Source organism: Scyliorhinus torazame, chromosome 3 (genome assembly GCF_047496885.1).
Source record: "Scyliorhinus torazame isolate Kashiwa2021f chromosome 3, sScyTor2.1, whole genome shotgun sequence".
In the NCBI taxonomy this organism is placed as follows: Eukaryota; Metazoa; Chordata; class Chondrichthyes; order Carcharhiniformes; family Scyliorhinidae; genus Scyliorhinus; species Scyliorhinus torazame.
Genome location: NC_092709.1, coordinates 337,076,706 through 337,093,223, shown reverse-complemented (window position 1 = coordinate 337,093,223; position 16,518 = coordinate 337,076,706). Strand labels below are relative to the sequence as shown.

The 16,518-nt window shown below is 53.1% G+C and overlaps 1 protein-coding gene across 5 annotated transcripts in view; it reads right to left on the bottom strand.

The window, feature by feature from the left end:
* Positions 1-16,518, bottom strand: part of LOC140409304 (transcription factor COE3-like) — a 782,491-nt gene that overhangs the window by 235,498 nt on the left and 530,475 nt on the right. For 3 of the 5 annotated variants that reach the window (XM_072497690.1, XM_072497693.1, XM_072497694.1), the window contains exons 9-10: positions 14,658-14,791; positions 12,754-12,880 (exon numbers count right to left, since the gene is read on the bottom strand). In XM_072497690.1, the coding sequence (XP_072353791.1) occupies positions 12,754-12,880; positions 14,658-14,791 (261 nt within the window). The remainder of the gene's footprint in view (positions 1-12,753; positions 12,881-14,657; positions 14,792-16,518) is intronic. The other 2 variants (XM_072497691.1, XM_072497695.1) reach the window with 1 other exon arrangement.

Below are 16,518 nucleotides of genomic sequence, written 5' to 3'. Positions count from 1 at the left end.
AGAAGTCCCTAGCGGATGTCTAAAGCAGGTTTTCATTGCTTTCAATATGTTAGTTCGTGGCCTGATGACTGCTGAAATGGAGAAATTCGTTCTTCAGGATTCTTCAGGAAGCAGAACCTGTCCATCTCCAGGAGCTGAGTATAAATACAAGGCTGACACTCCAGCGCAGTACGAAGGGGTGAAGTGCTGCACTGTCGGAGGTGCCATTGTGCCCCCCCCCCGTCTTCCTTCTCAGAACAAGCAGGTATGACATTAAATTTAAGGCTAAGCCACTCATGGTTGCCACCAAGAGACAATTTCTTCACACAAAAGGGTAGTGGAAATCTGGAACATTCTCTCCTCAAAGCTGCTTGTGGGGAGAGTTGGGGTCCATTGAAAATTTCAAAGCTAAGAATGATGGATTTTGGTGAGGCTAAGGGTGTTAATGTTTATGAAAGCAAGGTGTAGGGTAGATGGAGTTAAGATGTCGATCAGCCACAATCTAGTGAAATGGGGAACAGCTTTGAAGGGCTGAAAGGCCTCCTCCTGTTTCCACGCTCAAAGCCGTTGACTGCACACAAAGGTCTGAGAGGAAGTCCCCTTCCTTTCTTCAACACTCAACCAAGATCTCAAGGGACTATTGGAGCTCAAAGAGGTGGCGTTCAACTTGCCTCTGCCACCCTGACCCTATTCTTGATGTACAAAACTACCTCACAACAAAATAAACTGGGTCGAGGCAGTGTGGGGAGGGGCCGGGAGCGCGGGGGGTGGGGGTGGGGGGTAGAGATCGCAGGGTGGGAGGGGGGGGCGGGGGGGGGGGGAGGCGGAGGCAGTGAAGAGAAGAGGGCTGGATGTGAACAGATTGTTGGTGTGATCTGATAGCATAAATCAGGATCAATATTCCCAACAAGGAAGGGCAATCAATAGCAGTTAAATTAATGCAGCAGATTGTCTCGTGTGTGTGTGTTGCTCTGCCTGTTGATAGCTCAAGAGCTCCTCTCATTAACTCATCCATACATTTATGCTAGGGAGGCCTCTCAGAAAGACGAACTCAGAGGGCGAGGGTGGGTACTTTCTGGGATAGGCCACACAACGTCTCGATGATCAGATAGCTTTGGTGCTGTCCCAGAGAGGCTGGGGCACACCCGTAGATGCCGAATACTCCACTACTCAACATATTACATTTCCTCACACAGTTCAAAATGCGGAGCTCGTACCATCAATTTTATTGCTGTTCTTTGTCAATCTAATGATGATCTTTATTGAGTGTCTTCACTAACAGCTGGAATAAGGATTTCATTCCACATTAGCTTCCAGATTTATAATCTCAGTCGCAGTTCTGGAAAGGATATGACAAAGACCAGGGGCAGGATTCTCCCCTACCCGGTGGGGCGGGGGGGGGGGGGTCCCAGTGGGATGGAGTGGCAGGAACAGCTCTGGCGTCAGGCCGCCCCAAAGATGCGGAGAATCCGCACCTTTAGGGGCCAAGCCCTCACCTTGAGGGGCTAGGCCCACGTCGGAGTGGTTTCCGCTCCACCGGCTGGTGTGGAAGGCCTTTGGCACCACGCCAGCCGGGGCCGAAAGGACTTCGCCGGGCGGCGGACGTCCGCGCATGCGCGGGAGCGTCAGCGGCTGCTGACGTCAGCCCCGCGCATGCGAAGGTGGGGGGTGTCTCTTACGCGTCGGCCATCGCGGAGGCTGTGGCCGAGGCGGAGGGAAAAGAATGCCCCCACATCACAGGCCCGCCCGCGGATCGGTGGGCCCCGATCGCGGGCAAGGCCACCGTGGGGGCACCTCCCGGGGCCAGATCGCCCCGCGCCCCCCCCCCCCCAGGACCCCGGAGCCCGCCTGCGCCGCCAGTCCCGCTGGGAAGGTGGGTGGTTTGATTCACGCACGCGGGACTGGCATGACAGCAGCGGGACTTCAGCCCATCACGGGCCGGAGAATCGCCGGGGGGGGGCCCATCGACCGGCACGGCGTGATTCCCACCCCTGAGCGCTCTCGCTCACGGTCGCCTCACGCAATGTACAGGCTTATGCCCCAGACCGCACGGCAACCCCCCTGTGCATCGTCCAGCCAGCGTGGGACGGAGAATCCCGCCCCTGCTTCTTCAGCCCCCACCCCACCATTCCACCCTGCTCCCCACGCCCCCCCCACCCCCCCACCCCCACCCCGCCCTGCTCCTGCCCCGACCCAGCCTCTGATTTTCCTTCCAATGACTGGCTCCACCTGATTCCAAACTGCATTTAATGTGCAGCACCTCATGGCAAGTGAGCTGGCTATTCAACTGCAGAGACTGTCACTGCCCAGACCTGACTCTGCCTTCGTCCAATGGTGTAGTCGTGCACATGCCTCCGAATCACCAAATTCCCACTCGGAGAGGTTTTTAAGTGTGGTAGTGAGCGGGAATTGCTGTGAGCTTCCTGACGTTTGGCCCAGTGAGGCCGTCACCGTGATAAAATGTTAATTGCTCCACTCAACTAGGCCTCGCGGGATTCTTGTCGCAAATGATGATCCCACTGCCTGATTCACTGGGACCGCTCTCACCAGCCCGCTGCCAACAAGGGAGAGAAGCACTTGCCGTCGCGAGGACCAACACCACGATTCGGCAATGCCGATCTGGGCAGACTACTCAAGGCGTTCGAGGCCAGACGGGATGCCCTGTTCCCCCGAGGGGTCAAGGCGGGTCAGTCACAGGGCAGCCAGTGCTGCCTGGGAGGAAGTGGCAGTGGCAGTCAGCTCGGGAAGGGTGGGCAGGAGGGCCGGTACCCAGTGCTGCAAGAAGGTCAACGGCCTCCACTGGGCCAGGAGGGTGAATTTGCAGTGGACCCCAGACCAGCACTTCCCCTGCTTCCCGCGTCAGTCACACTCCAGCAGGTCCATAGCCGATTGGAGGAGTATCAGAGGCTATGAAGGCAGAAGATGGCATCGGTAATGAGTGGCACCGAGGCAAAAACTGCTGGGATGGCGACCGCAGTGGAGAGCCTGGTGCACGACATCGGCAGCATGGCTGAGCACCTCAACAGCAAGCCCCAGTTGCTGGGGAACGAGACCCAGTACCAAGTGGACCTTGATGAGGCACTGCGGAGCATGTCCCAGTCCCAGTTGGGTGTAGCTGAGGCACTGCAGAGCATGTCTCGATTACTGGGGGATGTGTCCCAGTCTCGGGTGGGCATTGCCGGTGTGCTCCAGAGTATGTCCCAGTCCATGAGAAGCATCACTGAGGGCTGCAGACATTGGGGGGCCGCCAGGGCCAGCAGAGCCCGATGATGCGGGGTCAGCCGGGGCTGGATCCAGCTGCCCCTCCAACCTGAGGGGAACCCCAGGGCCCTGTGGGCATCGACTAGGAGGAGGTGACGCTGGGCACTGGGTGGCAACCTGGATCTATCCTGCAGAGTGGCGACAGCGGCCACCAGCTCCCCCGAGTTCCATCCCCCTGACAGTGCATCTCGAAGTCAGCATTCAGTGCTGTGAAGTATGCTGGGGCATGTGCCGCCGGCAAGTGCGCCGGGGCCCTCCCGCCCCAGAGCCCCCATAGGACGCCCACCAGGCACTGAAGGCCACGGGACGTGGTACGCAGCTTGTGGCCTCCACCTCAGATGTGCATGCTTGGGACACACCGCGACATAATGGTAGAGAACGTAAGCACGTCGAGGATCACTGAGAGAGCACTGCGGGTGAGGATAAGGGGGGTACGGGTAAGGGAGGACAGCTGTATTGGGGATGTGTGAAGGGGGGGGTCTATGTGGGGTGAGTAGAGTGGGGCGACACCGTTGGGAGAATGGAGCAGTTGGGGACAGTTATGTAAACCATTAAAATCTGTTGACCTCGACCAATGTGATGCCTCTGGCACTTTCTTCTGCTTTGCAGGCTGAGCACCAATCCCATTCCCCATCTCCCCAGACATGCTGGTCCTACAATCCTCTTGCTCTCCCCTCCAAAACACCACGCGCACGTGATGGGTGTGAGCGAGCACTCAGCAGACAGGCAGAGATCAGACTATGGCATCGAATGTGGAGCACAGGTGCTCAACTCTCAGCAGGGTATCATCATCTCCCACTGCCCTCGACCACGGCCCACTGACACTGCCGACGCAGTCCCATCATCTGGAGCGATGTCACGCACACCCTGGGAGGGTGGGAAATGTGGGAGGAGGATAGTGAATGATGGGGGAGGGGGAAGGCAGAGGGATGGGGCAGGGAGGCGGGAGAGTGGTGTGGGGGTTGGGGAGAGAGGGAATGCTGGATGAGGCCTCGTCCTATGTGAAACGCCGACGATGGGGCCTTCCTGGCCCTCCCAAGCTTGCTGGGCCCTCGCTGCTCCTGCCTGTACTCCATCCTCTGGCTGGTCCTGTGGGTCCTCCCCGGGCTCGTCCTCCTGCCCCTCCTGGTCCGACGCCTCCTCGTCCTCCTCCTCCTCGGCCACGTATTCCTCCCCTGCTCCTCCAGCACGTATCAGGTTGTGGAGGGCACTGCAGACCACGACAAAGTGGCAGACCTCTGGGGAAAGAACTGCAGGGCACCACCAGAGCAGTCGAGGCATTGGAACCGCATCTTGAGGAGTCCGATGCACCACTCAATGGGAGACCAGGCGGTTGCATGGGCCTTGTTGTATCGGAACTCCACATCAGTCACCGGCCATCATACTGGCGTCATAAACCAAGTCCTCCACGGGTACCCCTAATCCCCAAGAGCCAACCGGCCATCCTGGGGTCATCCTCGAAGAGGAAGGGGATGTCCGACTGCAGCAAGATCTAGCTGTTGTGCACATGCCCCGGGGAGCGTGAACACACGTGCATGATCTTCATGTGGTGGTCGCATACTTGCTGGATGTTCAGGGAGTGGACCCGCTTCCTGTCAATGTAGGCCACTCCCTCATGGCCTGGTGCACACAAGGCGACACACATGCCATTTATGAGCCCCTGGACCTGGGGTATCCCGGCGATGGCAGAGAATCCTGCTGCCCCGGCATCTTGTTGGGCCTGGTCTATGTCAAAGTTTATATAATTTGCTGCCTGGGCAAACAGGGCATCCATGACCTCACTCTTAACACCAAGAAAAAAGGGATCATAAATGATGGCATCAGGTAAACGTGCAAACAGGCCAAGGCTGAATAAGAATAGGACTAGTCTATTTAAACTTGGTATTCTCAGGAGCACAAAGGCCCCGGTGTTCCTCAGTTCAGCTCTTGCATTCTCTGATATCAGAGAGTGCTCTCAGGGGGAGGCAGACCCTGGCAGCCAGGTTGTATTCAATGCATATCATCCAATATAAATGGAAGACCAATTCAGTCCCTGTAAAAAAGTTTATAATTGTAAAAACCAGTCACATGTGGATCAAGAGCAGATTTATTGTCACAGAATGAACAACGCTTTGTTATGATGGTAACCACTAAGAAATCCACTGAAATGCGACAGATCTCAAACATGAAAAAATATGAAATACACACTAAAGACCTGGGCGAGATTCTCCCTTCCCGGCGGGGCGGGCCGTACCAGCGCCAAGGAGTGGCATGAACAACTCTGGCATCGGGCCGCCTGGAAGGTGTGGAATCGTCCACACCTTCAAGGGCTACTCCGGCGCTGGTGGGGTTGGCGCCTCGCCAGCTGGCGCGGAAGGGCTTGGTGCCACCCAACTGGCACAAAAGGGCATCCGCCGGCCGGCGTGTGTTGGCGCATGCGCAGGGGCGCCAGCGTGTGCTGGCGTCATCCCAGCGCATCCGCAGGGAGGTTCTTCCCCGCGCCGGCCATGGTGGAGGTTGACAGCAGGCGGCACAGAGGAAAAGAGTGCCCCCACGGCAGAGGCCCGCCCGCGGATCAATGGGCCCCGATCGTGGGCCAGGCACCGTGGGGGCCCCCCCTGAGGCCAGATACCACCGTGTCCCCTGAGGACTCTGCAGGCCACCCATAGAGCCAGGTCCCGCCAGTACGGACATGGTTTGATTTACACGAGCGGGACTGGCCGAAAACGGGCGGCCGCTCAGACCATCGCGGGCCGGAGAATCGCCAGGGGGGGGGGGGGGGGGGGCGCTGCCAGCAGCCGCCGACCGGCACGGCGCGATTCCCGCCCCCGCCAAAACCCCAGCGCCTGAGAATTCAGCAGCCAGCGTCGGGACGACGGGGTGGGATTCACGCCGCCTCCCAGAGATTCTCCGACCCGGCGGGGGGGGGGTCGGAGAATCCCGCCCAATCACTGGTTGGGCCTCAGCTGGGGTACTGGGCAGGATTTTCTGCCCCTCTCGTAGCAGTGGTAGCAGTCAGCCATTGACAAAGTTGGGACCTTCCTGTCCCATCGCTGTCAATGGGGCTTTCCGTTGTTTGAATCCTGTGCCACCAGGGTGTCCACGGTGGGTTGTGCGGGGTGGGGGCGGGGGAGGCGGGATGGGGAGTCACTGTCGGCAGGACGGCAAGAAAATATTGGCCATTGTGTCTAACTGAGGCACCAGAGTTTAGGAAGGATGCCAATGCCTTGGAGAACGTGCGAAAGAGGTTCATGGGAATGGTACCAGGGAAGAGGGGCTTCAGCAGCATTGAGACATTGGAGGAGCTTGGTTTGTTCTCCTTTAGCGCTGGGAAGGCGAGAGGGGCATTCAAAATGATGAAGGGTTTTGATAATTCACAGAAACTGTTTCCAATAGCAGGAGGTCCAGAGGACACATGTAAGGTAATTGGAAAAACAATCAACAGGGAGATGAAGAGAATGATTTTTGTTCAACAAATTGTTATGATCTGGTTGTGACGGTGGTGGAAGGATTTTCAGCAGGAACTTTCAAAAGACAACGGGATAAGGAATTGAAAAGGAAAATTGGCAGGAGAGCTGGAGATTGCGAATAACCGGACACCTCTCCCAAAGAGCCCCCAGAAGTATGATGGCCCAAATTGCCTCCTTCCAGTTCATAATCTAATCTTGTTTAGCCTGGTGCACATTTCAGCTTGGTGTGAACCATTCGGAGCACCCATTAGCAGGGTCTAACTGGGATGTGAGTTAGTCCAATCAAAGTGGTGATGGCACCTCGTGTTGGTGATGGGGCAGCACAGTAGCACAGTGGGTAGCACTGTTGCTTCACGGCGCCAGTGTGCCAGGTTCGATTCCTGGCTTGTATCACTCTCTGTGCGAAGTCTGCACGTTCTCCCCGTGTCAGTGCGGGGTTTCTCCGGGTGCTCCGGTTTCCTCCCACAAATTCCGAAAGACGTGCTGTTTAGTGAATTGGATATTCTGAATTCTCCCTCCGTGTACCCGAACAGTTGCCGGAATGTGCTGACTAGGGGCTTTTCGCAGTAACTTCATTGCAGTGTTAATGTAAGCCTATTTGGAGGGCAGCAGGGTGGCGCAGTGGTTGGCACTGCTGCCTCACGGTACTGAGGTCCCAGGTTCGATCCTGGCTCTGGGTCACTGTCCGAGTGGAGTTTGCACTTTCTCCCCGTGTTTGCTGGGGTTTCGCCCCCACAACCCAAAGATGTGCTGGCTGGGTGGATTGGCCACGTTAAATTGCTCCTTTATTGGAAAAATTTAATTGGGTACTCTAAATGTAAGCCTACTTGTGACAATAAAGATTACTATTATTAACTCAAGCACCAAAACTGAAGACCATGGGCGGGAAACTCCAATAATGGGACTCTGTCACTCCGGACTTTTTTCTAGAAAGTCCGGGGTGATTCTCCATTTTTAAGGGGGCTTGCAGGGCCCCGGAGTGCTCCACGCAGCTCTGGCTGCCGATGCGGAGCCCTGTACTTCTGGCCGTGGGTCCGCGCATGCGCACGGCGGCCGCCTGCGGCACCGGCCCTGCGCTACAAGGCAGACCCACACAGCGGGCCTGCGCCGAAGACGTAGGCACCCCCCCCCGATCACCCGCGCCCACCGATCGATGGTCCCCGATCGTGGGCCTGGCCGCCATGGGGCCCCCCCAGTGATGGATCCCCCCCCGCCCCCTCCACCAGGACGGCCACCGCAGCCGCGACTCCTAGCTCCCGTTGGGTGGAATCATGTTAGAACCATGCCGGCGGGAGCTCCGCCAGTTGCCAGTGCAGAATCGCCTCTTTCAACGGGCCCCGTGCGGCGCCATGTCGAACGTGCGCGCACGACTGGCACCGATTCTCCAGTCGCCGCCCCGTTCTCCGCCCCCGCGCCGGGCGCGATTGAGCCGTGGGGGCTCGGAGAATCCTTGCCCATACCAATAAGTTAAATAGTTTTTGTGGATTTACTATTTATCTTGAAAAATACAACACAGTTTTGGTTGCTGTGTTGATCTCCCTCTACATACTATACATCTCACTCTTCTCACTGGCTTCCAGAACAATTCATCTCACCAATCAGAGAGTTTAAGGCGAGGCAAAATGGAAATCAGTGCAAGAGATCCTCCTGGCTCCAAAAACCACAGGGAAAGCAGCCAGCACAGCATTGCCCTCACCTCAGTGTTGTGCACAGCCCCCTGCTGCTTCTGAGCAGTTACCTACCATCCTCCAACAATGTCCCTTGCCAGTCATCAGCCTGATGCCGAAACCCAGCAATTAGTAACAATGTGCCCTTCGGAGGGGAGAACCGTCAACAGGGTTCTGAAAACTGCACAGAATCTCCGAATTGTGGACAGGGCCTTGAACAATCACACCCACCATTTTTTCCCATTGGACACGGGCAAATGGCCAGCCGGCAAGCTCCATAACTGACCCTGACGTATCCACCTACATTTTAAATCCCAATGTTTGGGGGACCAATGTGGGTTTGCATGCTGCCCTTACACCTCTGGATTACAACATCAGTGCACAGACAGTGACCCACTGGTTTCCCCCAGCTGGTTGCTGAGGGTCCCACCTGACGCCAGCCCTCTGGTCGGCCTGGATCCGCAACAAACTGAGTTAATTTTGTCCTGCAGGAGACACAGTGGAAGCTGTCGCGGGCAGTGAAAACGTTAAATCGGTGCATTGGGTAATACCCCAGCCAGAGGAGGGAGGCTAAAACATGTCGAGTCAGTGCAAATGCAGCCCAACCTCCTATTGCTGTTTATCTTGTGCATCACTTCATCGCTCACCAGTGGGGGCTTTTCCTTCAGCCGCCTGAGCCCCAAGATCTGGAATTCCCTGCCCAACCTCTCCACCTATCTCCTTCTCTGTGTCACGCGTCAAAACCTAACTCCTTGACCGAGCTGTTGGTCACCTCTCCTCATACCGCCTCATGTGATCAGTTCCAAAACTATTTTTTCTGGTAGCGACAGGGTAGCACAGTGGTTAGCACAGTTGCTTCACAGCTCCCGTTCAATTCCCGGCTTGGGTCACTGTCTGGTCGGAGTCTGCACGTTCTCCCCGTGTCTGTGTGGGTTTCCTCCGGGTGCTCCGGTTTCCTCCCACAGTCCAAAGATGTACAGGTTAGGTGGATTGGCCATGCTAAATTGCTCGTAGGTTAGGATGGTTTATGGGGATAGGGTGGAGGTGTGGGCTTAAGTGGGGTGCTCTTTCCAGGAGCGGGTGCAGACTCGATGGGCCGAATGGCCTCCTTCTGCACTGTAAATCCTATGGTTCTAAGATTCTATGATTCTAGCCCCCCACCCCCTACCCACCGATCCCCCTCCCCACAACCCTGTGAAGTAATCGTGGACATTTTACTACATCAAAGATGTTATAGAAAGGCAGGTTTTCTGCAATTGTTTTGTGTCCCTTGTGGATGCCTGAAATTAGAAATCAGAGAATAGACTAAAAACCCTCTCAAATAATCAACCAAAGTGTCTCGCAGGCAAATCTTTTACCCGGTGAATAAATGGGGCGATCCATTTTATTATGACGGGCAAAGAGATTGAAGGGGTTAATACCTCTCCCCTCCTAGGAACGTGGCCTGGTTTACTGACTTTGCTTTTATCAATTCTCAGCTTCTCAGTGTACCCCTTTTGTACCCGACTTGCGGTGTTGGTTGATTTTGTTTTTGCAATACCAAGTCTGTCGAATAATACGTTTAATAATCAAATCTATTTTTCAAACTATCGGCTCCTCGGCACCTTAAGAACAGGTTATCCAGTGATATTGGAGAGACTGTGGACAGCTCGACAAAAGCGTAGCATTCTGATCAATCTAATAGTTAGAAATTGGAGTTTTCAATGCGCCCGATCCACAGGGCTTATTATTACAACTTAAAGGTCACCATCAAAACAGTCTGACATGACAGAAGATAAACTGACAATAACCTTGCGGGAAAGACAATCTACAACAAAGTCATCACTTCAATGCTGATGAGTGTTTTGTTACCAGTGTGGTAGGTAACATGTGCTACTCAATCCTTGGTTAATGATGAGATATTCTGAATCTCTATGAGGAAGATTCGAACTCGTCCAGGTTTATTGAGTAATTACAACAATATTTACATGAGTTCTTTACTTTAACTATGATACTAGTGATAAGGTTAACAAGATCTAACTATGGTAACTGTACGTAACTCCACTGGCCATCTAAACTAGTCTGCTGTTACTTTGATCACTGTGCAGCCAGGAGAGAGAGAGAGCCCCAATGTGGCTGCCTTTTATACCCCTGTTGGTCCGGCCCTCTAGTGATCATGTGGTGCTACTGATGACGCATTAACCCCTTGTGTACATGCACACATAGAGATCCAATGAGTGGAATTAGTGGCCATTATGGTCAGCGCTGAAGCCACTGGCCAGCCTCGATCTCTGGCTCTGGGATCCTTCTTGGGTCCAAACATGAGACGATTCTTGTCACAATATGAGTAAATATTTTCCATCCCTCTCTCATCAAACATCCAGTGATAAGGCTCCTTTTATTCCTCACCTCAACCCTGTTCCTAAATCTAGGGCAGGATTCTCCGATCTCCCAGCCGTGAGAGGCGGCGCCCCGTTCTCTGGCAGCGAGATTTTCTGTTCCCGCCACTGTCAATGAGACTTCCCATTGAAACCACCCCGTGCCACTCGGAAACCCGTGGGCTGGGGTGCACTGCTGGCACGACCGGAGCATCCTGCCATCAGCAAATGGCCAGAGAATTCTGGCCAATACGTCACTGAAAGAGGTGGATTTTGTATTAATTCTCAGCATGTGGACATCACAGGCAAGGCCGGTTTTTATTGCTCATCGCTAATTGCCATGAGAAGTTAGAGGTAAATCGACTGACTGATGCGACTGAGTGACATGCGATGCCATTTCCAGGGGGTAGCCTCCAACTACTTGGAGAGATTAGAAAATCTGGGATTGTTCACTTTACAGCAGAGAAGATTAAAAGGAGATTTATTTGCGGTGTCCAAAATAACAAATGAGCTTTAATCGACAACCTAAGAGTAAACTTTATTAAAAATTAATTCACAGGATGTGGTCATCGCTGGCTGGGCCAACAGTTATTGTCCATCCCTGAGGACATTTAAGAATCAACCACATTACTGGAGATCTGGGGCGCGATCCACCGGCCGCCTTGAGTTCTCCCGTGAGCACGGTGCGGCCAGTGAGTGCCGGCGCGGCCCTCTCGCAGGCTTCCCGACAGTCTTCACGCCTTGTGGGATTCACCCAAATCCCACGAGGCGTGGTGTCCAAATCCCGCCCACAAGGGCCGGGACCACTCGGCGCGCACCAAAACCGGTTTTAAACCCGCTTCGGCGAACTTATCCAGCAATCTCAGAAGGTGGAACACCTGCCCTTCTACCTCCTCCCTGCTCACCATCCCAAGGTCTAAACGCTCTTTCCAAATGAGGCAGCGCTTCAGGTGCACCTCCTTCAATCTGGTCTGTTGTATTTCCTGCTACTGATGCAGTCTACTCTACATTGGAGAGACTAAACGCAGACTGGATGACACCTTTGCAGAACATCTTCAGTCTGTCTGTAGGCAGGACCCAGACCTTCCTGTCGCTGCCATTTCAACTCAACGTCCTTCTCTCATGTCCACATGTCTGTCCTTGGCCTGCTGCAATGTTCCAGTGAAGCCCAGCGCAAACTGGAAGAACAGCACCTCCCGATTACCACATCACAGCCTTCCGGACTTAGCAATGAGTTCAGCAACTTCAGACGTGATCTCTCTCCTCCACCTTCGCCCCATTTTTATTTCTATCAATTTAGTTTCATTTCTTCCATTGTTCTGTTTTTCCCTCACCATTGTTCCCCTCTCCTCATCCCACTTGGGCCAACTATTCCTAGTTGCCCTTTAACACACTGCTCGCCTTTGTTCTCCCATTCATACATTTTAATCTCTTTATGTGTCATATCAGCAACTTTCTTAGCCTTAATCACCTCCATTTTCATTCCTTTTGTCTTTCTGTCCTCGACATCTTTGTCCATCTCCACCTATCACTGGCCCGCTATCCAGCCACACCGCTCCACGCCCCCCCCCACTACAGTATAAATCTGACCCCATTTCCAGTTCTCTGCAGCTTTGACAAGGAGTCATCCAGATTTGAAATGTTAGCTCCCTTCTCTCTCCACAGGTGATGTCAGACCTGCTGAGATTGTCCATTGTTTTCTGTTTTTCTCCGAGGTTCCTATAATGGGGCTAATTTATAGCTCTATCAAAGAGCTGCCACAGGCTGGATGGGCAAAATGGCCTTTTTTGTTTAAAATTCATTTACGGGATGTGTTCATCGCTGGCGAGGCCAGAATTTATTGCCCTCCCCTAATTGCCTTTGAGAGGAGGTGATGAGAGGAGGTCTTCTTAAACTGCTGTGGACCTCCCGCTGTATGGTATGATCTACGGCCCTGTGTTGAGGTGGGTGCTTTGTAGTAATGACCCTTCTTCTGTCTGGCGCAGGAAGCCTGTGAGTGCAAGTGTACCGGGTGGTGAAGTCATTGAACATAGCACTGACCTGTGTAGACAAATCTCCCTGGTGCTCCTTTACAAAACTGCTTTGACTTATACGACAGTGTGACTTCGACCACTCCCGGGATGTGCCGTGGTGGGGTCTGCACCCGGATCGCGTGAGGCGTGATCAACTGGCCCAGGAACAGGGATAAAAATAACACCAATATCAATTACAAACAACTCTTAGCAAACTCAGCCATCCTGAATGACATGAAAACACAGAACAGGTTGTATCCCGATAGTGGTGATTATCCAATCAGCGACTCTACAGTCAGAGGCACAATTGTCCTGCCTCTATCAGTCTTTGAGCTTAATGGAGAGACAATAGAAATTGGGATTGTTCTCCCCACAGTTTAAGAGGTTAACAGTAGATTTAGCAGAGGTGTTCACAACCAAGAAGGCTTTTGTTAAGAGTAAATAAGCAGAACATATTTCTAGCAGCATTTTTGAAAACTTTAGAAGTGTTTGTCTATTTTGCTTGGCCAACATTCATTCCAGTACCAATAAAAGAGGCCAAATGACTCACTCATTTCCTGTTTGGTAGACCTTGCTGCGTACAATTTAATTACCTGATCTGCCTAGAGAGCAGCTGCAGCAATTTGCACCGATTCAAACTTCAGTTTTTCAAACTTTTATACAACATTCGTGTTGGTTTTTGTCTGCTTTTGATTTTATGGGCAGCACAGTAGCATTGTGGTTAGCACAATTGCTTCACAGCTCCAGGGTCCCAGGTTCGATTCCCGGCTTGGGTCACTGTCTGTGCGGAGTCTGCACATCCTCCCCGTGTGTGCGTGGGTTTCCTCCGGGTGCTCCGGTTTCCCCCCACAGTCCAAAGATGTGCAAGTTAGATGGATTGGCCATGATAAATTGCCCTTAGTGTCCAAAATTGCCCTTAGTATTGGGTGAGGTTACTGGGTTATGGGGATAGGGTAGAGGTGTTGACCTTGGGTAGGTCAGTGCTCTTTCCAAGAGCCGGTGCAGACTCGATGGGCCGAATGGCCTCCTTCTGCACTGTAAATTCTATGATTCTATGATTTTGTGAATAACTTAAAGAAGAAATAGTTTCTCATTTTCCTACCAAAATCCCCCGTATACACGATGCTGAAGTAACATTTGGCATGAGCTGTTATCTTAACCTACAGGCTAGGTTTGTCTAATCCTTGAAATTTGCCCTCTCCAGAAACAGTATGGACCACAGACCCTTGCTGCCCTGTGTCATCCTGCACCAGGGGATATTGGCATTCCCACATTAGTTAGTGTGTCGCGCCAAGTTATCTGATTATTCTGAGTCCAATCCTATTCACACTTGATTTGTGGAAAGGGGAGCATAGGCTCAATGGATACCGGGGAGGGAGAGGGGGAGAGAGTGAGACCCCCGCCATAACTGATCTTTTTCCCTCCCTAGCCCAGGTGCGCAAAGACCTGGCTGAGGCCCAATGCAAGGGGAGGGTGCGGAAACCGGAGAGTGAGGCTCAAACCCAGGACCTTCTGGGTCTCCTGTGCCCCAGAATAGAATGCCAAAACTGTGCAGCGAATTCACGGGGCCATTAATTAAAAAGAGCAGGCATGGTGTGTTCCCTGGAGGGGAGGACGTAATGACAAGATGGAGTCAAGCAAAACATTCTGGCAGCTAAGATTTGTAGGGAATCATTGGAAATGGAGCAAGAATGGATCATCGACCCACCCAAACCCCCACCTCCCGCTTAGGGAATAGTCCCCAAGGGGTGGGACTGAGGACGCAGAATAAATAATGGGGATGGCTGGAAAGAAATACATTATTATTATTTTGTTTAAAAGCTGGTAATGCTGATTTAAAATGCTAATGGAACTCCAGTTTGCACAGGGGTAACACCTGACTGCATCCTAATTGGCAGCTCAGTGGGTTGTTTTTTAAGATTTAGGACGTACCTCACTCCAGACCAGCATCGTTCCAAAAACAACCTGTAATCCATCAAAGAAGTTGTCTCCGATAATGATGACGGTGGCTCCACCTGTAGTCCATCCTTCACTCGGGCTAATTGCTTTGATGCATGGAGTGGCTGCTTTGCAAGAGAAAAGACAGAGCTCTTTAGCACCTCTGGAGATTTCCGCCCGCGCACAATCCCCTCCACTTTAACTCCTGTGTCCCTTCACTGTTTCCGAATTGCAAACGCAATTCACGCACTGCATCCTCAAATTATCTCCCTGGCACAAAATGATGGGGATGGGCAGGCTTCCCGGCCTAAGGGGTGCCAGCATTCCTGTCAGGCCCACGGGCCCTCTTCATCGCCTGGGTGGAGGATGGGCTAAGACTGTCCTGTAGAGGGGCTCCCCACTCTGTCGCCCAACTTCCCCACCACAGTGGTGACCTGGCTGCCTTTCCTCTTTCTAAAGTTTTTTGAACAGTCACTTCTTGTCAGTCACCACCTCCCCCGCCCCCACTCCCCCATCCCCCCCAGCATCAAGAGCTTGCTCGCCTAAATTGGTTGGGATTTCTTGTCAATTAAGAGTCCACTAACATTGAAAATCTTGACAGTGGCAAAGGACTTCAAAAAAAAAATCTTGCCTCCTCTTGAAAAAAACTTTTTCACAGAATCTGGGTCTTGCTGGCAATGTTGCCGTTTGTTCTCTAGCCCTAATTGCCTTTAGGAAGGTGGTGATAAGCCGCTTTCTTGAACCACTGCCGTCCATCTGAGGTGGGAACTCCCACATTGACATTAGGAAGAGTGTATCTGAGGAGTCACAAATGGTGCAAAACACTGTAGAATGATCCATGAATATCCCCACTTCTGGGGCGTCATTCTCCGCCGGCGGGAGTCTCCGTTTTGCCGGCGCCTGGGGGTTTCCCGACGGCGTGGGGCTGCCCCACAATGGGAAACCCCATTGACCGGCCGGTGTTACGGAGACTCCCGCCGGCCGGTCGACGCAGAAATGTGGCGGGGGGGGGGGGGGGGGGTAGGAGAATTTCGCCCCTGACCTTACGATGGCGGGAAGGTCATTGATGAAGCAGCTGAAGATGGTTGGTCCTGGGACACTACCCTGAGCAACTGCTGCAGTGATATCCTGGAGCTGAGATCATTGACCTCCAACCACCACAACCATCTTCCTTCATGCCAGGCCTGACTCCAATCAGCAGACAGCATCCCCCCAATTCCCATTCACTCCAATTTCCCGAGGGCTTCTTCATGTTATACTTGGTCAAATGCTGCTTTGATGTCAAGTGCAGTCACTCTCAGGGGTTCAGTTATTTTGTCCATGTTTGGACCAATGCTGTAATGAGGTCAGGAGCTGAGCGTCCCTGAGCAGGTTGTTGCATTCGTGGCGAAACCTTAACCCAATGGTAGTGATGTAAAACCCAAGGGCCATTCTGCCTCTCCAACCTGCTCTAACATTCCAGAAGATCAATTGTATCTCGCCTCCCTTAACCACCCCTCCCCCCATTGCACTGGGAAGTACACCTTGCCTACCAAAAATTAATCAACCTCAGTTGTGAGATTTTCAGTTGACTCCCTCCTGCGAACCATAACCCTCACCCCGACCTCAACAGCATTATTGGAGGAGAGAGAGAGCTCCAGATTGCCACGTGTGCACTTCAAAATGGCAGAACATAGGCTGCAGAAGGAGCCAGAGTGGTTCTGTTCGTACCACTCATTTGTTGGAGCCAAAAGGCTCAGGATTCAAGGCCCATTCTCAGACTTGTTGGCCTTCGGGGGGGGAGGGGCGTGGATGGTAGTGGGGGTGTGGGGGAGCATGGTTGAGCGCCACAATGGAGGGCCACCTGCCTGCTAAG